At 41.3% G+C, this 22,740-nt stretch overlaps 1 protein-coding gene across 1 annotated transcript; it reads right to left on the bottom strand.

Annotated features, from left to right (window-relative positions):
- Positions 1-255: 255 nt before the first annotated feature.
- Positions 256-18,241, bottom strand: LOC104014146 (cell surface glycoprotein CD200 receptor 1-A). Its single transcript, XM_087757573.1, has 6 exons — positions 17,914-18,241; positions 4,844-5,152; positions 3,820-4,071; positions 2,918-3,014; positions 1,948-1,999; positions 256-1,034 (listed from the first exon to the last, which is right to left on the bottom strand). Exons 1-6 carry the CDS (start codon positions 17,999-18,001, stop codon positions 912-914), a joined length of 921 nt encoding a protein of 306 aa, XP_087613699.1. The 5' UTR covers positions 18,002-18,241; the 3' UTR covers positions 256-911.
- Positions 18,242-22,740: the final 4,499 nt, after the last annotated feature.

Below are 22,740 nucleotides of genomic sequence, written 5' to 3'. Positions count from 1 at the left end.
GTTGTGGTAGTTAAAATAAATATGACTAGAATTAGCAAACATTTTATCCTTTTTGTACATTATTGCACAGTTATAGAAGACATATTTGAACTTGTTGTGTTTTGTGAAATGTTTGATGTTTCTTTCTGTTAAAAGTAGCTTACCAGATTTGAGTAACATAATTCTTTTACAGTATCTTAATGCCAATACTCTTAAGAAAGAGAGAAATAACATATCTTCAGAGAATCTTATGGAAAAGTAATCATAACAATAATCTGAAATACAGAATGAACACATTTATTGGAAATACTGAATATGAACCTTACAAATAAATTAATCGTGCTAGTGAAGTCTCTTTCTTAGTGGATGACCTTGTTAATTCATCACTCACTTCCATTTTCAGAATTGGAGATTAAAGGTCTTCCCTACCAATATATTCTGCCATTTGAGCTATTCTGTGATGATCAATACTCAGGCTACTATGTTAGTACTTTGTGAATTAGAAAAAAGTGGCTGTTGATTGAAGAGTGTTTCATTTTAGTTCAGACATAACACTCCTCCCATCTCCCAAATGTGTGCAACATAGTGTCAAGTGCATCAAAGTAATGCCTACAAGTGACTGACAAAACTAGGATCTCCAAGGTAAGAACAGCAAAGGGAAGACTGATCACAACAGCTTTTCTAGGAAAAACTATGGCATGGGGTCAGTCACATTTTCCCAAGGAATAACAGGAAACCTGTTTCCTTTCCCAAGGAAAAAGGCAAAACAGGGAAAAAAAAAGAACTATACAGCCTCATCAGCAAGCACAGGTGTCTGAACAGACCTAGTGAACTGTCTTGCCCCAAAATCTGATGAAATCCTCTGAGATTTTTCTTTCTATAACCAGTCTTTTATAAAGTGTCTCTCTCCCTTTCCAGTGTTGTTGAATCATTCATGTTGCTGGCGACAGTCCTTGTGGAAGATTCTGCTCTGTTGTCAGGTCAGACACTGAGTTGTAAATTACGTTTTCCTTCTGCACATAAGTAGTATAAGGTTCCACTTCCATTGTGTCATCCTAACAAAACAAAAACCAAAAACTGTAAATGCAAGGGGTAGTTTAATTTGGCAGGACTCTGCAAGTCTTTCATCTGGACTGAAGAATGTAACTGGGAAATAGTGCTCCCACATTTATTCCTCTTGGACTCAAGAAAAAAACCTCTATTGCCTTTTCTACCAAAGAATGTGTATTGCTGTTTCTGTCAGAGATTTGGAGGGTAAAGCTGAGGTATTGGTTCACCTGCCTCCTTTTCCTCCCCTTCTACTTATTTGGGCCTGAAAAAAATTCTATTAGGGTCTAATTCTCTAGAAAGAGCAAATAACATGCTAGAGTCTTGACCATGATCGATTCCTCCATCAGTCTACAATTTCAGTCTCCTTCCATTGTTTTATAAAATGTTTTGTCTTGAGTATGGTTGCTTCTTTGATTGTGGACTGGCCATATAAGATAAAAAGTGGCCTTCAAAACTTGCACATTATCATTCTGGACATCAAGAGAGATATTCTTTTTTTCCCCTGTGTCTGTTAATTTTGTTGTTTAATTCTCTTGTTTACTAATAGCTTTCTTAATATTCCCCAACCCATGGTATTACAGTATCCTTCCTGAGTATTGTTTGTACAGCAGTTGTGGTCAGTGTATCTGACATGAGCAGGGAGATGTGGTGGGACTCACTCCTTGCTAAGATAAAGGATGGAAGTTGCTGAGCCTTTGCTGTTGGGACATGCCTCTAATGTGTGCTCCAAGTCAAAATTATGGTGATGATAGGCTTCGTTTTGTCCTGAGATACAGCTAAAAGCAAACAGGTAAGACACAGTAGCACCTGCTGAAAGCGGAGAGTAAAAATCTAATGATTTCCCTTTACTGACCATGTTTTCAGGGCTACCAGAAGATCCCTGATTTGGTGATGGTCAAATTTGCTCATTCTCCTTACCTGTGGGGAATGTGTAGGAGCAGTCTCGGGAGCTTTGGTTTTGTGGCACAGTCTGTGAAAAAGAAAACAAATATTAAAGCAAATTCCTTCTTCAGTCCTAGGTTTGGCTGGATCACAGCCTGGTTTCTTTGATCACAAGCTTAGGAAACATTTCTTTTTCTTGTCATCAACAGTAAAGCCAAAAAGCCTTCTCATGTCTCTCCCTCCTTGACTTTTGATCCTGAAATTATGGCACCCTGACATTCTTTAGAGGTCTTTTCTCATGTTTGTGGGAGCTTAAGCACAAAGTGGAGGCAGAAGATTAAAATCAAAGTCCTCTGAAAGGATGTACAATTTGCAGTTAGTGAAACTGTATTGAACCATTCTTCGCCTCTAAGGGAGAAGCTTTGGGAGGAAAACAGTTTTGGCATAGGAGAAGGAGGGAACATAGCTGAGGTTTTCAGTACAGATGCTAATTCAGCCTTTCTCTGCACAAATGATTTCTGTAGTTTTTCCTTGGAACTGCTTTTTTCTCCACAGCCAGTCCTAAAGGGGCTAGAGTCCAGCTTCACCCAGGGAGCTTTTTCGTAAATACAGATACAATCTGCTGTCCCCTCTATTGATATGGCAGGATAGCACCGGTCAGTCCTCTGGCACTTGACAGAACCAACCCCCTGCTCTAAACAAGAGAAACACTGGCAGACTATCACCGTATCTGAAGAACAGTTTCCAATTAGAATGAAGAGTTCCCCTTTAGTGTAGCAGGCAAGACAATGAGGATCCTCTGCCAACTTCTGCCCATTTATATTTTACCAGGTGCATTGTTCAGTGAAGATGTGTGCAATGCAGTGTCTGCAGTATGGAAATATTTGATGTAGTTAATTCAGTTATTCGTAGCAGCACAGACTGACAGAAACATATGATTTCAAGACACAAACAGTACTTAAAGATTTCTTCTAGCAATCTTTCCTTAGCACCCTATCGTACATACCTGTCTCTGTGGAGCTTAAAATAGTAAATGACAGCCATGACGGTGATAATGCTCAGGACACCAGTGATGATGGAGACAGGCAGGATAAAGCTGTTCTCTAAGCACAAAGAATTGATCTTAGTCATATCTTCTTACTGCTCAGTTTCTTTATTATTTCAGTATAAGATTAAAGCTGCTTTAGCACCTACACACATATTCAGCATGTTTGTAAAATAAATATAATCCCCTTCAGCAGAAGGGAAAGTCAGTAATGAAACTTGTCTGAGAAACACAAATGGAGTCTGTGTCAGAGACAGAAGCAGATCCCACAAATCCCACAGTGGACACTCATGATAATTTTTCACTAAGCCATATCTGAGCTCCTCTCAAGGACTCAGCATATCTCAGTACTGCAACTCATGGGTAATTCTCAAAAGCAACAAAAAAAGCAAAAACCAGAACCCAAATGTGTTGGTGTCAGACATTCACAACTCGGAATGAAGCGATTTATTTGTTTCTGCTGGCCACACAGGAGTTGGTTCTCTTTCTCTTTCTTACCATGACCTGAGCACGAGACTTTAGGTTTGCATCAGAAAAAAATTTTGCTGATGTTCTGCTTCCAAGTGATTATTTTAACACTCGGACCGTGACTGCTTTGTCTCTGTTTCCAAGAACATTTCCACTACCAAAAGAATGCTACCACGCTTATGTATATCCCTCTTAGGGAAGAAACCATTAGGAAATAGTGTCTAGAACACAGACAAGCTGGTGATGTTTCTGGGAAAAGGCAGTTGGGGATGGTACTCTTGTCTATATGGGACTTCACTGAAGGATTCTATAGCTTTTCCTTCCTAGAAGGACCAAGAGTGTGCACAGGAGGCTAACCAGGATTTTGAGTGCCGAACGCACGAAGGGAAGCTTACTTGAGGGGTGACAGGCTATGGACTTGCTCTGGTTCCCAGCTGGGTGGGACACAATGCAGGTGGTATTAGTCACGTTGCTGCTGTGTGCTGTGAACTTGCTGAGAACAGTCACTGTCCCGTTGTCATGGACTTCTTCCTTGGGGGTGGAGTTGCCCTCTAGGACCCACAAGACCTGAGCAGCCGGCTTCCCTGCCACTGCCTCGCACACGGTGTTGCCGTGGTCATCACAGTACAGGGTCAGCCTGGGGGGGACTGCAAAGCATCAGGAGGGGGAGATACATGGAGTTAGTTTGCCACAGCTGGGATAGGATGTTCTTGTTCTCTACCCAAAATGAACACAGTGAAAAGAAGAGAATAAGGTTGGAGGTGCCATCCCATTACAGCGACATGGGCCAAACTCACAAGAGGCAAAGATCGTGCCTCTTTTTTCCGTTTGGACAACTCTTCCCCCATGCAGTGAGTTACCACAGCCATGTACCATTAGAGGAGGTACCCCTGGACATTGCCCTAGGGAATTATCCCAGATACAGGGCTGAATCAGACTTGTGTCCTAAGCAGCCATCGTACACGTGGTTTAAAGTGTATCTGAATGCCAGCACAGGAGGAAGTGGGTCCATTCCTACTGTCTGGATAAGAACATCCCGTGTGTGATGGAGTATCTCAGCACTTGGAACTGTTACTGTCACGTGATTTAGTTGTCTTAAATTAGCGTATTAATGAGTGATTCTACAGCACAACTGGATGCATATGCAGAATCCTCTTTTAGTGTCTTGGAAATTGCTTCACACCGGTCGTTTCTAACTAGACAGTGGAAAAGGGGGCAGCAGAAGGGAGAAGAGTTTTGGGAAATAAGGAGAAGGGAGACACAGAGCTACTATCAATGAAATGCATGACAATTTATCCCGGCAAGAAAGCTCCTCTTCTTACTGCACGCTTCCCCTGGTGCATGGGGAGAGGAGCTTTGTATGTCCAGGCCCAGACACGGTCCTTTGGAGAACGGTAAAATGAGGAAGGAGTCCCTTACCTAGCACGATCAGGTTGTACGTCTTGTGGAAGTTCCCTTCTGTTGCTACTACTTCACAGGTGTAATTTCCTTCATGGGCTATTCCCACTTGCCGTATCTCAAGGGCAGGATCGCGCTCTGGTGTGAGTTTCCAGTTCATGCTGTCACTGCAGTTTGTTCTGTTGGTCTCGTTCGTATCAGCCCTGTACCCCAAGGTGCAGCGGCCTCCAACCTTGGGGCTTATTTTCCACGTTACCATCATTACACTTGGTTTGGAAGGGCAGGCGAGCACAGAGCTGTTGCCTACTGTCACTGACACGCTGTTGTTCCCTGAAGGAGAGAAAGAAGGAGAGGGACGTGTGAGAAGGTGCCCAGGGATGTCACTCATAGCCTTGGAGTTCTGCTCCGTGCTTCACAGAGAAATGTCTGCGCTGTTACGTGCCTGCGTGAGGCCCTGTCTGTGCCAGCCCAAGAGCTGTCTCTGTCTTCTTAGGCGGGAATAGATCTCCAGATTGTCCAGATTGAGGCCCTGTCTGTGCTCATCTGCAAGTTGTCTGTCATCTCATGTTACAGCTGTGGATAATGGAGCCAGGGGCCTATCACAGCCTACCCTCTTGAAACTATCAACAAATTTCCCACTGGGGCTCAACTTAGTGGATAAGACAGATACTGGAGGAAGATCCTATCCTTAATTGTCTTAATCAGCTCATCATCTGAATAGTGTGTTTCTGTTGGGAAATCCTCCAGTGGGTTGCCACTTACAGGCTGAAATGATAGAAATTTGAGTATTGCATTTGGCCACATGATAATGACTTTTCTCTGGGGCTGTTGCTACCAATGAAGTGAGCAACTTTTCTGCATTCATACAAAATCCAACGCTGTGGGCAAAGGCCTTTTCTATACCTCTCAGACATGACCACAACATAAACAACAATGATGGAGCTTTGTGTAGGAGAAAAGGTTTTTGCCTTATGTCTCAGTGGTGTCTTTTAATTTTCTGAATCTTTGTGAACACATATATTCACACTATGAGTGTACACAATGTGTACATACGCATTCACACTGCGACTGTACTTTTTTTACTGCAGCAGTCCCCACAGGCCGTGAATGTAAGTCCTGACCATCTTTGTGCCAGGCACACAGCTACGAAGGTGTAAAACATGCCCATATCCATGTGCCTCTTGCTTGAGAGGCTAAGATTGCAGAGAAACTTTTTTCAGTTGATGTATCAACTGTGTTGACTCTCTAATAGTGAGTATGTCTTCTTCTTGAATTCTGTTTTGCATTTGCTTGGAAACACGTTCTATTTTATTTTTTGTCCTTCTATGACACTGAGTCTTCTTTTGGGTTTTAAAAGATGAATCTTGCTTGCACAACACCTCCTCTCTTTATCTTTTCATGATCCATGAACTATGTACTTGAAGCTAGATGTCTGTATGGAAAAGCTTGGACCTAGTCCTCTTGTCCTTTTTGGAAGTTATCACATTGGCCATTGAAGGGCAGAGAGCGAGACCGCTGTTACGGCTCCTCTGTGGGCTGTGCTTGTTCAAGACAAGTTACACCCTCAGGATTGCCTGTAAATTTTTTTTTTTTATTTTTTTTTTTGCTTATGGGTCCCTGAATTTGTCCTTAGCCAAGAAACTGATTTTCCCATTGTTTTTTTTTTTCCACAGGCTTTCAGGGCTGATTCTTTTTTGCATATATTGAACGTGAGTCGTGCTTGCTCTCGTTATATTGACCAGATTTGGGACTCCTTATCTGCCTGTCTCTTCAGCTGACACATCCAAGGGGTCAAGTTTCTAACCCCAGGATTCATTTCACTATTTCCTTGACCATTGAAACCTCTCAACATTATGCCAACTTTGGGACAGTCAGTTCTTTTGCTTTGTTTCAACTAGTTACATTGGGACCTTTTCATAGAACCACAGAACCATAGAATGGTTTGGGTTGGAAGGGACCTTAAAGATCATCTACTTCCACCTCTGTCCTTTGGATCCTGCTGAAATTAGAAGCAAACAGCACCAAAAATCCATAATTTATGTATGTGTATAAATAACCACCTGAAGAAGACCTGTTCCAGGTAAATAACCTATGTTTCTCAAAATGTCCTAGGTGCAACAATCAATGAATTAATAGGAATAACACCTATAGCTGTAGTCCAAGCCAGCCTCCATTTACCACCTCACTCATTTCCTCTTTTAATAGGTGACCATTAAACTTCGGGACTGTAAACCACTGATCTCCGAGTGCTCTGTGTCTCTGGTGGAACCTCAAGTTGCTCTTTCCTTGGGCTGAGTAATGGTTTTAGTGGCATTTTGGCATTTAGTGGCATTCTGAGGAGGTGTGCGAGGAGAAAATCATAGTACTACTTTCAAACCATGCACTAATCTGGAGGGACAACAAACGTTAACCAACCTGATTTGTACTGACAAATGAGTTTTTCACAAATTATTCCAAGTATGTTAAACTCCTCCCCAAACCTTTCAAGCAGATATACTAAAGAGGTAATTGAAAGTTCAGCTGGAATATGCAAAGAATTAGAAGACCTAAGTTTTGCGTGATTAATCAAACCTTTGCCAAAGTCTTCCTCAGAGATACCAGACCTGACTTTGTTGTGTTTCTCTATCCCCTAACCAGAGCTGGAATTCAATTACCTCTGCTGGCTGGCACAATGTGAAGCCCAGTTTCTGAACATTCACAACACTATAAGAGAAGGTCTTAATGAGCATCAACTTCAAATTATTAGTCAAATCATTACTATTAGCCCCTTTGAGAAAGCTACAGTTGTTTTTATCGTAATAATATTGTCTGAAATCTCATTATCTTCTGGAATTTGCATGAATGAACCATTCCAGCTCAACCACTTTTCTTTCCATTTAACTGTGTTCTTGGGAAATTATTTCTAACTCAGAAAATGAACACAGTTCACTGCATTTTAACCGTTTAAAGATTCCTTTAAATATTTTTGCCTTTTCATTTTGAGGATTAAGTATCCTTTGGGTGAAGACATTTCCAAACTTAGACCTAGCTTCTGCAGATTGATAGGAGGTGTAGCTGCCATATTGCCCCACACTACACTACACTACGCTACACTACACTACACTACACTACACTACACTACACTACACTACACTACACTACACCATGCAGCACTGTAAGGTATTAGTTACTCCAGCTGTATAACATGGAAACCAGAGTGTAATTCTGAGACGGGTTTTTTTTTCTGGTAGAAGAGGAAAATTAGGTGGGGATAGTACTTCACTGAAGCCATCCACTTGCAATTTTTATTAAATAAAGGAAATAATACTTAGCTTCCTGCTGCTCAGTACTGTCAGGATTCATCAATTAATGTTTCCAAGCACGGCTGAAGAAGAAAAGTGCTATCTGTCCACACCATTTTCTGATACACCAATTACCCACCAGCCCCACAAATGCTTGTCTCCTTAATTCAATTGTCAACAGTGTTCTGTGATACATTATTACACTGGAAGTGTTTTTAAATGACAAGGTTTTTTCTGCTTAATGGCATTTCAAGAAAATGTGAGCTGTGTGTTTTAAACTCAGGTGATTTTACCAGGAGGAGAGGAACTGAAAGAAGCCTTTTGTCTCATGATGCTGTCTGAATGTGAGTTCTGTGAAAGTCTCTGAAAATTGGAGAACAAAGTGTTTCCTCTCCCAGTTTAATACTGCCAAGAGCCTCGGATGCCAAGAGTCATGTCATCAGTATGGCTGACCTCATCTGAAAATGACTAAGCAAACCTAAGCATTCAAACAGCCTGTGTGCCGGGGCTGGGGTTTCTTTGGATAATGTTTGCAAGTGTTGCACAGGAATGACGATGTTGTGCATATTTAACTGGGTACACTTTCATTTACATATTAAAGCAGTATCATTTTACTTGTCTTTCAACTCTGCATCTCCTAAGCAACCTATTGCAATGTACAAGTTCCCCAGCATAACGACTTGTGTGCTTCAAGGCTGTAAAGAAAGAGGGAGTGAAAGTGGTGCTTTCTGCTATGCCTTTCTGTCATATTCTCCCCTGAATGAATCAGGTACCGTTCACTTCAAATGATAAGCCACATCAGTCAGCTTAAAATCTGCTGAATCATGTTTAAGTACAATTTTAGGTTTACAATACATTTGTAGAAGGATTCTGAATTCCCCTGTATCTTGTTATTAATTTAGAAGGCTTTTAGCAAGGCAGGAGCTTTTCCCCAGATGGTAGATTAATTAGTAAAAAATCTTCTTGTTTATCCTAGCCTTACATACACCTTCCTACTATTGTAAAGAGGCATTATAAAGATAATAAAATTAAACTGCTTTCACTTTACTACCCTCTTTCATTGCTAGAGTGCAGATAAATGGCATTAGTGTAAATATGAATTGTGTGCTTCTTCCTTAGTTTGCATCTTTTCTCATGCATGCTGCTAGAAACATGATCTTTAGACTTCTTTTACAGAAGAATGCATATGCAAAAAATCCTGAAAGGTTTGGTTAATTTGTATTTCTGAAATGACTTTGAAGACCTCCTCTTAAGGTGGAACAGAGAATATGTTTTTATCTCTGTAGAACAGACATATTGTTAGGAAGAGGTTTTATCCTTTATTATGACCCTGTTAGCCTGCTAGCATTCACCCAAGAACTGTCTAAAACTCTGTGTTGAAGTCAGAGAAAGAAAAAAATTGGTACGGGAGCAAGGTGTAACTGCAGAACCTGCACCTATTTTGATCCTCTTCCAGTTCAATGTGGCATGGAAGCATGTTGTGATGGCAGAGTGCTGTGGATACCTACTAGACCGAGTCCCAAAACCAGTGTAGCCAGGCTGATAGTTCTGCTGGGCTTTTGCTCATTAGCCCTGCTTGTCAGCCATGTGGATGGTTAGAGTGCTTCCATTTCTATAGATGCTCACTTACATTATCACATGGTGCAGAAATCTTCCAGCATGCTTGCTGTTCTCCCAAGAAAGCATATGCAAAAAGAGAGCTCTGCTTCATTTTATCACAGAGCATAGTACCAAGTTCAGATAATTTAGGGTTTTGAACTGTGTGAGCTAAAATCTTGTCACTCACAAGCAAAACAGGATTGGGGCTGGGTAATACTTAATAAGAAGCTTCCAAATCATAAAGAACAGTGTCAGCCATTTTCATAACAGTTTCTGATGAAAAGAGGATTTACCTTTCTTTGCCTTATTTCAATCTAAAATATAGCCTAATGAGTTGTCAAGACTTGCTGGTTTTTACCACAGAGTTAGCTTTATTTAAAAACAGTCCAAATGTATATTCTCAGGAATTAATCTGTAAATAGCTATGGGATCAACCAGCACAAAGGCAGTTCTGGAAACAGAAATTATCCTCATCCCTACCCTGTCCTTCCTGGTCAGCCATAGCATTTCCTTCAATTTGGAGATGTTGATAGGACCTCATGTTGGGCTGAAGTTGGACATGCCCTACTTTCTCTTTCTAGTGAGCATACCAAAAGCCATCTAGTCTCTAAAAGTATGTTTTATTAGAACATAAACCAATATGCTAGAAAGTGATAGCTCGTTAGGGAACTCAGAATTGCTAGCTATACTCCTGAAAAATAAGGCCTGAAAATAAATCTTCCCGGCTCCCTGTGCCTTTGCAGAACAGATTCTTTCTCCCAGTTCTCTCTTCTACTCCACCAGCTTTTGGTGACTGTCAGGCTGTACAGATTCCACATGATCTCTTCTGAGCTCCTTTTTCCATCACTTCTATGACTTCTTCTGGGTCTGCTCCAACCAAGCCCTTTGCCAGGGTCTCCTCATCTGCTTTCTTTCCCCTCCTTATGCTGCCTGCCCCAGCCTGCACTCTTGGGTATGATGCAGCAGCTCTGCGGGAAGACACAATGTCCCCTTCCCTCCGAGAATTTCACTAAACCTAAAGGGGATGTGCTCTGCAGGAGAACTAAACAAACAAAAGTATTTGACTCTGTTAAAGAGGGAAGGTTCAGTGCTGCAAGTGTTTTAATTCAGACCTGTCACTCCACCACTGTTTTCTGGAATGGTCTTGTAAAATGGCTAAAAGTTTCCTCTGTGATAGCTGATTGGTTTACGACCAATGCGTCAGGGCATATGTGCCCTACATGTCAGCATTTATCTATTCAAATGACGTCTCGGAAACAAGCCAGTACGTTGCACTGCTACTTCTCTCAAGGTGAAATCCCGTGTTATAGCTGACCTGAACTGACAGCTTGCTGTAGCTGAAAACGGGGATAACCAGTGCAGCAAAGGCCTCGCTCTCTGTGGGTCTGCAGAGAACAAGAAGTTCGAAGAGGTGTGAGCTATATCAGGCTCATCTCGGTGCTGTGATAACCGTAGGATGATAATTAAATGTCAGTACTGTTAACTATTTCATTGCACAGAAGAGAGATGAAATGAAGGATCGTATATCTACACATTTATTGTAAATAACTTCTCATTTTCAGTCTTATTCTTCACAAATGAGTGGAGTCTGGAAAATGGCAATCATGTTTTCTGTTAGCCAGAAGGAGCAGAGCTCAGGAGCCCAGGAGTACGTGCCGTCTGTCACACTGATGTAAAGAACAGGCGAGTCAGGTGCCGGCAATTCTGTACAGCTCTGGGCCGAACTGTCCTATTTTGGTTGTGCACGCAAATCCATCACGGGCAGGTTTTACCTTGGAGACTTGTCTGACAGGTGGGTAGGGTAGGAGGCCTTTAGGCTCAGGTCCTCCAATTTGACTCCAGCCGTTGGAGTTCATCTAATTATAATACCAATAATATTACGCCATCCCTCATTGTCTCTCCTTGACTGTTGAAGAAGATTTTAAGCCATGTCTGAGGAGGTTCTCAAGCTCTATTCCAGTGCATTGAGTGCACATTCCAATGCACTGCCAGATTCCACTTCCATGTTTGAAAATGGACATATCCTCTCTCAGGGAAAAACAAACTCGGTCGAGGAGTTCGCATTTGTGTTTCAAAAATGTGCTGGTTGCTGTTGTCGCGCTAAGATTACTGTAATTGAAAAAGACTGGGGGAAAGACTTTGCTCTGTTTTTTTTAATGTGGTTTATGTAGTGTGTTTGACAGCTGTCGTGGATAACTAGTTGCACCTGTTCCTTTGCAGCATCACTTATTTAGTCATTTCTCCTGTTTCGCAGAGTCTTCCTCACAGTAAAAGGAGAAAGAAAGATTTTAAAAACAGGAAAATTTGATTGTGAAGCCACTAAATTTTTCAGGGGAATCACTGCAAAATCAGACAGCTATGCAGCTTGAAAGTGCTTTTGATTGCTTTCAAATAGGAAAGATTTCCAGCCTCTGTTATTCTTTATAGCAGGTTTTAACCCACAGTAGAACTTTTTCTTGCCCCCAAAATGACTCAAGTTCCATGACAGCCTCTTCAGAAATTTAGCTGTTAAAGAGTTTTTCGCACTGTACTGAGACTGCTTTACTTTCTCAGACATCATCCTATTGTGTCTTCATTTCTTACAGTAACAATCTACCACAGCGTTTTGGTGCATCTCCCCCCACACACACTGCATGACGTATTAAACTTAGAGGTATAATGAACTGAAACAATGATTGTACCGCAAGCGAATGACTAACTGTATCTTGGAATGAATATATTATATGAGTCATAGCAAGTCATAATCAAAAAGGCAGTACCGGACACTTGGAAGAGGCCAGATACAACAGGCTGAGCTCTGCATCTGTTTTCCCCTTCTACTGCCACAGAGTGCCTGTGACACTTAGCAAGGCTTGTCTGGAATGAAGTGAAAGAGAAACGAAGTGCTTTATACTAGCACAGGGATTGCTAAAGTACTGACAGAGTTTTATATTTGATAGCTTTGTGGCTCTGAAAACGTAGCCACAGCAGCACAGGACAGAGTGTGGGCTGAAAACCAGCCCTGCGTGTCCGGCGAGTAGTAAGTAATTAGTCTACTCTAATTTTCGTGATAGAAATACATGAACTAGCTGGCCTGAGCTCATATGACTGTTTCTTGAAGCTGTGATCACAGTTTTTTCAGCGTGGACATATCTTTAAAAGGACACAATAAGAGACTTAAACCTTTCTTGTTAGTTTTCCACTCATACTCTTATCCGTACTCGTCATTATTCCTTGAAAATATCTCCTATTCCCCTTTCATTCTATTTAGGCTTTTTTCCTATTTTCAGAAATTCCTTTCTTCCTCATACTCAAATCCTTCTTTTGTTCTCCTTTTAACACATTTCTTTTCTGCCACCATTACTGTGTCACTTGCAGTATAAATCTCTTTCCTGCTCTCTCACACAAGCTGAAAGCAAGCTTAAAACACAGCCAGAAAAATACACTTTGTCATTGTAAACTCTGGTTTTCCAGTATGAAGTGTCTGCAGCATGGCTGGATTTTTTTTAGATTGCACACTTTAACACGACTTTATATGTTGCAGAGAGGTGAGCACGCTGACAGAACTTCATAATGAACCCAAGGTTTCAGTCTTCCCATTCAAGGTGGAATAAATGTTTGCAGTTGCCAGTTCCTAGTTTTTAATTTTTCTATGATCTTTTCATTCTCTTTAGCTTTCTCCAGTATCCTTTCAAGCAGTCATTCAAGACAGCTGAATTTGAAGGCAAAGGAAACATGTTAAAGCTTGCCTAATTAGAGATGCGCTTTGATACAGTGTCCTCTTGAGAATCATAAATTAAGCTGAAGAACAGAGGGACAACTGGAGGGAAACATGATGGATAAAGAACTGGATTAACAAGAGAAGGCAAAAGGCAGTGCTAAAAGGAGGTGTCAGGTTGAAGGTAGCTTGCTAATAATGTTTCTCAGCAGATGATTTTTAGGGTAATTCTGTTTAAGGGTTTTACTAATGGCATTGGTGTTCGTATCAGGAGCGTGTGAGGAAATTTGCTGAAAGCCGGAAGAATGTAGCATTACTAATATAGAGAATGGAAATGTCACACAAAAAGAACCAGGTGACCTTGATGAGTAGAATGGTAGATGTGTGCTGAAATTCAGCAGCTCAAAATGTAATAACAATAAAAAAAAGGTAGTACAACAAATTTAGGCTGGAAATTAGAATAGAGAAACTTGCCTCAATCAGGATTAAAACCAGCCTTTCAATAAGGTGGGTGCTTTTTTTGCTGCTCAGATTGTTTATGAAAAGTGTTTCATGATACAATGCCTGCAAAAAAAGGTGATTTGATGCAGTGATGTAGGGGTCCTTCCTGAGGTTTTGCTTCTACCCTCACGTAAATGGGCTATGTCTCAATATAAACATGACTTTGTAGAAAAAAGGATGGGTACACTTCTTTAATGAAGGAATTAGTTGGTGTTTAAATGATGTGTTAGAGTCATCCAGCTTGCAGAACAAACACCATCGGCCAAATCCTCAACGGATAACAAATCATCACTGAACTTAACAAGCTGTCACATATTATATCAGTCTGACTGTAAACTTTAAACTTGGTATAGCAACTTTTGTGTGCAAAGTAAGTAGATCTTCATCCTTGCAGAATGTGAGCTGGAATGGATGAGGGGGAAAGGGATTTACACGGGATGCCAAAGTGCCTTGGGTAGTATTTCTTTCAGAGTAGCACTGTGACGCCATGTGTAGCAAAGCACAAAGCCCCCCACTTCTCAGTATAGAAACAGATACAGAATGTTTTATATTCTGTTCTGCATGCTGAACTTGGCCTTTTACTGTCTTCCTCATGAGAAGAAGAATAAAATAAGTTGTATTGTTCGTTTATTTATTCTTAAGTGGCATTTTCCTGCTATTCTAAACAAAAATAGATCATTGACTGCAAACGGTAGGTTGTGTGCCCTCTTTTTTGTACTTTGCAGAGAGCAGATAAGGGACTGCTGTGAAAACACACTTATTACCTCAGTTTTATATGGATAAAATCTCAGTTATACCTTGTTTAGTGCTTAGCTTTAGCGTAGTACTTTTCTTCCTAGCATTTTCTTATTCAATACAAAGATAAGGCAGCATAAGAAAATTCCCTACACTTTTTTCTTATGAATTGTTGTACCTCTAGATACAAAATATATCAGCTGTGAGTTTTAAGTAGCATGTACTTCTATAAGTGCATTCACAATTAAAGAAAATCCACTTCGTAGTCATGGAGTATGTGGTCAACTTGCAAGACTCAACTTCCTTGTTTCCATGGTTTTGAAACTAGACACATTCAGACATTGCATTTGGACCACAGCAAAGTAAAACATTAATGTCACAAGGACATGCTTTGAAGATTGTACTAGGGCAATTTAGATGTCTTTGAGAAATTTTTTGCTTAATTTAATAGTACGGAATTCTGTTTTAAGCATTTGCTTAAGAAAAACAAGCTGTTTGGATTCAGCTGTTTTTAGGGTAAAAGAAGTCAGAGTGATTCCAGCACACAGACCCAAAGGAGCAGCAAAGAAATAGTGAAATGGAGACAAATGTAAGTTTACCAGAATAGTTTTTTAGTGTATGGTTTTTTTGTATCTATCTGGAGCAAGATTCCACGGTAAATGAGAATAGGAGGCAACAGAGACAGGAGCGCTGAAACACACTAGGACAGAGAAAGTAAGAAGGCAATAAAACACTAGTGCACTAGTGAAAGAGAATTTACAAGTTATATTAAGGAAATAAACTAAATGAAAGCAGTAGCGTTCAAGAAAGTTATGTATGCAGGTAAACTTGAACTCCAGCCAGGTTGCTCTGTAAATCTACTTCACTTTTATTCACCTCAGACACTTTAATTCCAGCACTGATGCAATGCCACTGAGTTCAATTTTTAACTATCGATAAAACTGAACTAACCATAGGGAATCACATCTCGTTACTGACAATGGATTTCTTGCATCTTCCTCTAAAGCACTTACTTAGTCATATCTGTTGTCACAGGATACAACTGCAGGTGCAGGACTTACACAGTCCAACACTGCAAATGTTAATCCAATAAAAAGAGATTTATACCATGAACCTCTCATAGAATATCTTGCCCTCTCTTATCCCGTTTCCTTTGGAGTACGTACACAACCACCTGAGGTGTCCTGTCTGCTTAGTTAAACTACAGAAGTCTTCAAAGTGTTACCAAAAAGATTTTAATTTTGAGTCTTTTCCACTGCTGCTACTATGAGGATTGTCACAGAAGGAATGTTAGTACAGCTCACGCACCAGCAGCTTCAGTAGCATATTATCCAACTCCACTTGGGGGCAGATCTAGATATGACAATCATGAAGTGACCTCAGCCTTGCTTCTGAGCTGCCCCTTCTGCTGTTGTCAAAAATAACCAAACCACACAAAACAACATGCTAAAAAAATGTTAAGGAAAATGCTAATGCAGATAAAGGCTGGTTCACACAACAGTTTTTGCATGACCTTATTTCATTCAGAGTAGCTTGCTCTAGTCCTCAGAATTGGGGACATAGTCCTTCTGAGCTTCATACAACGCTAACATTCTCTGGATAGAGTACACACACTGGATCAGCTTGACACATTTAGCCTGTGATCTCTGAAGGAAAAAACCTTTTCACTACATCTTGCTCAGAACAGCCACCCTAGTATTGAAGGAAACAAGTTTAAGAGCAGTGTTAGCTAAAAACTTCCCATGAAATGTTGGCTGCATTTTTTGGGGGGAGAGGGGAAGGTTCAAGCATGAAATTCAGGTTTAACTGAACATCTTTTTCTGTATTCTTTGAAGGGGAATATCATTGATTCACCAAGACACCAAGAAGTTAAAATCCAATTACCTTTTGGGTGAAAAAACTAACTTTTGGGTACTGGATTTTTTTTTTTTTTTATATTTCCAGCAAAGTCCATATTTAGAAAAAATTTTTGCCAGTAGGATTCCCCTTCATCTCCCCCATTTTCTTTTGTGAAGTGTCCATACTCCTTTACTTTTTGAGCAGCTGTATTCAAAAATGTAGACTGCCTGTGATGCTACCATGATCTGTCTGCATGACCCTGAGCAGGTCCCTCAGTATTCTTTTCAGATAGTTCTTTACCTATAGACAGGTTTTTTACCTCCAGTGTGCCTGTTGTGAGGTTATCCATGCAAAGTTTAATAATGTTTGTGAAGTATTTCAATTTTTTCCAATGGGTAGCACTGAGGTAACCATTTTGGATCCCTCATTTGATCAGCCAAACATTATAGATGGGTGTTCCCTCACTGCCAACAATGACTGCAACCGTTTTGCTTTAAAATATCACCAAGGAACCATTTTTATTTTCTGGCCAAGTGGAATGGAATAACTCATGACCCTGCAGTTTAGTTCTACCTGTCCATAATAGGAATGGACACATGAATGTTACATATTATTCAGAGCTGTCCTGAGTTTAATTTGTATCTCACAGACCTATCTGCCTTCTCCCTCTATACATAGACAGTTTAGGTTTCTGGAACTGCGGCTCAAATCTCTAGTTCCATTACCAAGTCCCCAGACTGCTGCGTGGTGTCTGGAAGAGCACAAACTCTAGAAATGCAAATGAACAGTATGTGGGAGACATTAACTGCTGTAGCTAAACTGGATTAAAACTAAGTCAACTACACTAAAAGACGGGGTTAGAAAGGCTTAGGAGTGCCACTGTCTTTGGCACAAAAGCCTTTCCCACTCTTGATACCGACCATGCCCGTTAGCCTCAGAACGAAATTCCAGAACCTGCTCCCTACTGTCAGCGCATCAGTGATCTTCCACCGCTCCTCAGAAAGATGCAAGAGATCCCTGCCCTATTTCAGAGTATCTGCAGCCTCTCTTCAGCAGAAACCACATGGCCAAAAGCTTCAAGTTCACAAACATTTTCCCGGGCATGTTTTTAATACGTCAAATGGATTGTTTTCTCAGATGATGTGGATTTAGAGGTCTGAGTAAAAAGGCTATATCTGTGACAAATGGTACATTCCCAGCTAAGGGTCACTAAATAATTGCCTACATGGAAGTCACAGGGATAATGCCTGGCAGCCTTGTGACCAGTAAGAAAAGAAGAGCAGGAGTGGATATTGGCGAAGCATGTTTTAGTTGTGCTCCATAATTTTTAGCAATTAAAGAAAGTCACAGCATGATGCACAGCTTTTATGGAAAGAAAATATCTGCACACATTCCCCTTTCTTCCATCCCGACGGCTGATTGGTCCCAGTTACACTCACCCACTGTTCTCGTGACCTTGGTGATGGTGAGCAGCACAAAAACACACACAGTCTTTCCAGCAATCTCCATGTCGGCTCCTGCTTTCATGGCTCAGGCAGCTCCGTCACTCCATCCATCCCACCGCCAACCTAGCTGTGGTCATGGGGAGTATTTCTTCCCTGCCAGTGCATCCTCAGCAGCCAATGTCAGTGTTTTCTCTCTCCCTTTCTCACTCCTCTCCTCTAGCTGTGCGTGCTCCTGATCGACTGGCTCCTCAAAGCTGGAGAGGTTCCTCCTTCTGACTTTTCAGAGCACTAGGCTTCCTGTGCTGAGAGCCTAGGCGAACACTGAGGAAACAGATTGAACAACTCTGCCTTCCGTTCATTGGCTCTCCTCAGGAGGCTGATGAGTGAAGATAAACCCTGCAGCAGAGCTCAGAGAGGGTAAAAGCAGAGGAGATTATTCAAGGCTGAGTTTAATATCAAGAAGGAAATCTTAGTCTTGGGAAGAGAAACTTGTTCTTCATATTTGTCACTACTACTACTACTACTACTACTACTACTGCTACTTCTTTGTCACTTCTTTGTCACTGCCTCCAAGAAGATTCCTCTCCCTCAAAAAAATAAGCAGTCTCAAGTCTTCTCCGCAAGTGACATTTTTAATGATTTCTCCTTTCAGTAGCTACTTAGCTACTGGCAGCGTAGTTCTCATCTTGAACCACAAGGCTTTCCAGACCCTGGGGGGGAGAAACTGAGTTTTAAGGGAAAATAAAAGCCTATTTTACATACTTTTCAAGACAAATGATACAGAAATTGAAGCTGGTCCACATCTTTCACTGAAAAACTCTGGTTTTTTCAGAATACTGTTGTGTAGGTTTTTTAAAAATAATACTCTACCTGTTTCCCCACTTCCTCACTGATCTAGTAACTTCAGATTCAGGCTTTCTTTTCCTTTCTTAAGCCACAGCACAGTTCTGTAGGCCAGCAGTAGACAAAAGGCCTCAGCTGTTGAAAGCTACGAGTAAGAATAACTACCACAGAGGACAGAGACATAAGAGGTAAAGACAGAAAATAGATCAGAGTTGGCAGGAAATAGAACTGCTCAGGAGCTAGGACTGCACACCACGTTTGAACATTGGCAACCTGTACTGGTGACTGTAGTCTGGTGTTCTGGTAATTTTGTTTGATCAGACTGGTGTTCAAAAATGGTCTGCATTGATGTTCACTGGAACGGAGGAGTGTAAATTAAGATCTTAGGTAAATAAGTAAAAAAAAAGACTGATAATGATCATACAAAGAAAATCAGGTAAGACAGAAATTCAGCTGGATCATCTTGGTCACAGAATCATCTTATTTATTGACTGCAGTTGTGTGTGGGAGGACGTTCTGTATATTTTTCCCCACTTGTTTTTTAAATTCAATTCAACATTTTGACACTCCTCTGCAGTGTTCTGAGGTTTTCGATATGCTATTCACAGTAACACTCTGGTTTATTTTCTGAGTTTTTACCATTGATCTAGGAATTAGTAACACTTGTGAACAACTATCAATCATAGCTATATTTTACACAAGGGCATGGAGAGGAAGAAGAGGTGTTTATGTAAGTAGAGATTAAGATACAAGGCTGGAGAGAGAAGTAGGCAACATGTAAGCAGTATGAGGCCTCAAATGTAAAAGAAATAGTGCTCAAATTTGATGCGAAGACAAGGAAACTAAGGTGGTATAAATGTGCAGACATGTGGCATAGTGGATAGATGACTGCTGCATGAACATGAAAAAAATTAAAAGATGCAATGGGATAGAGGAAATTTTGGAAGAGAGCAAACTATCCTCTAACTATCCTCTAAATATGCTTTCCACTTCTGATGGTTTCCTACAACACGATAGGATCCATCAGTAAACAGAGCATAATGCCTTTCATCTTCTGGTAACTTGTTAGGTAGTTGTGCCTCTTGGGCACCAGCCACCTCCTGAGGCAATGCTCCAAAATCTCTGCCTTCTGGCCAGTCCATGATCTCTTCCAGGATTCCTGGGCAGCTGGGTTTCCCCAGTCGAGCCCGCTGCATGATCAATGCTACCCACTTACTCCATGTAGCGCTGGTTGCATGATGTGTAGAGGGGTTGTTTCCTTTGAACGCCCAGCGTTGCAGTGCCAAGAGAAGATATGCTTCTGTACCAACAACTTCTGAAGCAGCTTGAACCCCCTCACATGCCGCTAGTATCTCTTTTTCAGTCGGGGTGCAGTGAGCTTCTGATCCTCAATACCCCTGGCTCCAAAACACTAGTGGTCAACCTCAGGTTTCTCCTGATGTTTTCTGCCAGAGGCTCCAGGTGAGACCATGCTCCTTGGCTGCAGTGTAGAGTATATTTTGCACAGCTGGTCCTGTCCAGACAGGCCCAAGAGCTACCACATGAGCTATCTCCTGTTTGATCTGCTCAAAGGCTTGTTGTTGCTCAAGACTCCACTCAAAATAGTTCTTCTTTCAGGTTACTCGATAGAGAAGGCTCACCAGCTGACTATAACCTGGAATATGCATTCTCCAGAATCCCACGAGACCTAGGAAATCTCGTGTTTCTTTCTTGTTAGCTGGTGCAAACGTAGTTGCTGTCTTGTTGATCACATCCATAGGGACATGACGACACTTAGAAATCTGAGGAGGGCTGAATCTGGGAAGTACTGCAACAGTTCCTTCATCTACCTTGTCAAAGTTCTGCTACAGGCAACAGAACTTGGGAAGTGAGATACGAGAAGTCTGTGGTGGGAGACAACTGAAAACATAAATTTACCACAAGAAGTGACAAGTACTTTATTTCTTATTCACTGGAGCCTGTTCTCTCAGTTACACATTGAGAGCCAGGATCCCATGACAGAGGAATTGACCCTGAGAAAGGCCGGAGTGGGACAGAGGATGACCTGGATGGAGAAATAAAGCATGTAGAGGGAGGAAAGTTGTCAGGGTTTGCTGGCTGCATCAGTCAGAAATGTAGTGTGCATTTGATGGAAAGGAGGAGAAGGAGAGGGATAAACTGATCGTGATAGCTCAAGCTGAAGCCTGAGACATATCTGAGGATGAAGATGTTGCCAACAAGGTGCGATTAAAGACACACTTGCAGTAAGTGCACTTTTCGACACAGCAGCAGAGAAAACTCAAGCGTTGTTGGTTTAAGGTGCTATGCAGAGCCATCACGGCCTTCCTGGAGACTGAACTTTCCCTGTCTTCTGTGTTCTGAGAGCACAGGTCTGGGCTCTCCCTGTGGTTTTCAGTGTGGGTTACTGCAGACCCATTTTATGTTAATTATCATAATGTCATCAGATATTATTTGACAAAGGCACAGTCTATGATCTGCTCTGTTTGAAGTGGTTTTACTCAGCCTTAAAGTCCTTGCTGACAGCAGATTCCATGCTAATAGCTTGTTCAACAACAAGTGCAGGAGCTGTAAAGCTGGATTTTAATTATCAAGGTGCAGACAGAAATTAAATTCTTTCCAGAAACTTAATTTCCAATGATAACATGAATATTAGAGTGCTGGAACCTCAGCTGGTATAAACTTTTAAGATGGCCTGGTTCTCTTTATTTCTTGTGGAGCTACCATGACTTTCTCCATGTAAGAATTCTCCCTGCTCTCTCTTTCTCTGTCAGCTGAGGATGCGAAATCTTGGGACCATACAAATAGCTCAACAGGCTGCACATAAATGAGTAAATCCAGTTATCTCTGACGCTGGGAATGGTTCTGGAAAAGCATCATGATTCTCTGTGTACTGACAGATCTGTTGTACTCGCTGAGTAAGTGCTCACCCCAGCAATGAAATACAACGGTTTTGTCTGGGAATTTGGCAAGGAAGTGAAATTAAGGCTGGATTACATTATGCAATGGCCTTGTCTGATGTATAGGGCATTAAAACCACTTTAATTCTTTCAGAGATAGCAGTGTGTTCTCTTGTCAGTGAATTTCCCGCCTTTGATGACCTGTCTTACGCCTAGAACTTGTTACATTTGTAATGAAGGAAAAATAATTTCATAAGTTTTATTTGCATACTCTGTAACAAAATGTATTAATTTTGCATATTGGGGTACATGAAAGAGAAAGCAAAAGTATTGGATAGCATCACTTTTTGTGTGGGCAGATGCAAAACTTCTCCCATATCTATCTTGCTGATGCACTTTACTCTGACTGGCTGTTCCTCCAACTATTCCAGTTCTTAACTCTAACAGAGTTCATCCAGTCTACCTGGAATATGACTGACAGGTCTGCCCAAAATTTGATTGTCTGAATGGTTGCAATTGCAGGCTCCGTAATGTCAGCTCTTGCTTTCAGCATGCCATGAAGGGCAGCGTGCAGTAGTCATTTCCTGGCCCATTGGTCCCACCACATGGCAAGTCCCCTAGTAGAATGTATAATGCGGTAGGCTGGCTACGGAGATAAAATTTATAAACTTTGAGGCAGTAAAGTGACATAGTATGCTTATAAAGCCGCTTCCTGGTTGTTCTGTGGTTGGGTATTGTTTATTCCTGGAAACACCCACACACCTGAAAGTCCTGATGAGAATATGGTTTCTTTTACACAACTCCTACTGGAGGGTAGGTAAGGCTGAGGTGACGCCCACATTCCCAGAGTCCCTCTCCCTGCAGGGAAGCTTGCATTTAATAGCAAGCCTGAAATTGGAGGACCTGACTTTGAATTCAGAGCTGTTGTTCACCCTTTATACACATGTGTAGGTAAAAAACGTATTATGTTTCCAAGTACTTCTGCGTGTGCTGGGTGTAGGGGCTAAATGTACTATACACCTCCCTGCAGCCTAGTCTGAAACTCTGCTTCCCATCACTCCTTGGATTCCTGTCTCAATAG

This window comes from Nipponia nippon, unplaced genomic scaffold (genome assembly GCF_047370975.1).
Source record: "Nipponia nippon isolate SJK-2023a ecotype South Korea unplaced genomic scaffold, ASM4737097v1 scaffold_2, whole genome shotgun sequence".
In the NCBI taxonomy this organism is placed as follows: Eukaryota; Metazoa; Chordata; class Aves; order Pelecaniformes; family Threskiornithidae; genus Nipponia; species Nipponia nippon.
This window is presented reverse-complemented; position numbering and strand designations above follow the sequence as displayed.

Bases quoted from the DNA above. Each gene is read 5' to 3' on its own strand.
- LOC104014146 (XM_087757573.1), bottom strand. From the start codon at position 18,001: ATGAAAGCAGGAGCCGACATGGAGATTGCTGGAAAGACTGTGTGTGTT. The intron at 5,153-17,913 runs GTGAGTGTAACT...TCTCTCCTTCAG, and splicing joins CAAGGTCACGAGAACAGTGG to GGAACAACAGCGTGTCAGTG. The intron at 1,035-1,947 runs GTAAGGAGAATG...TTGTTTTGTTAG, and splicing joins CTCCTACACATTCCCCACAG to GATGACACAATGGAAGTGGA.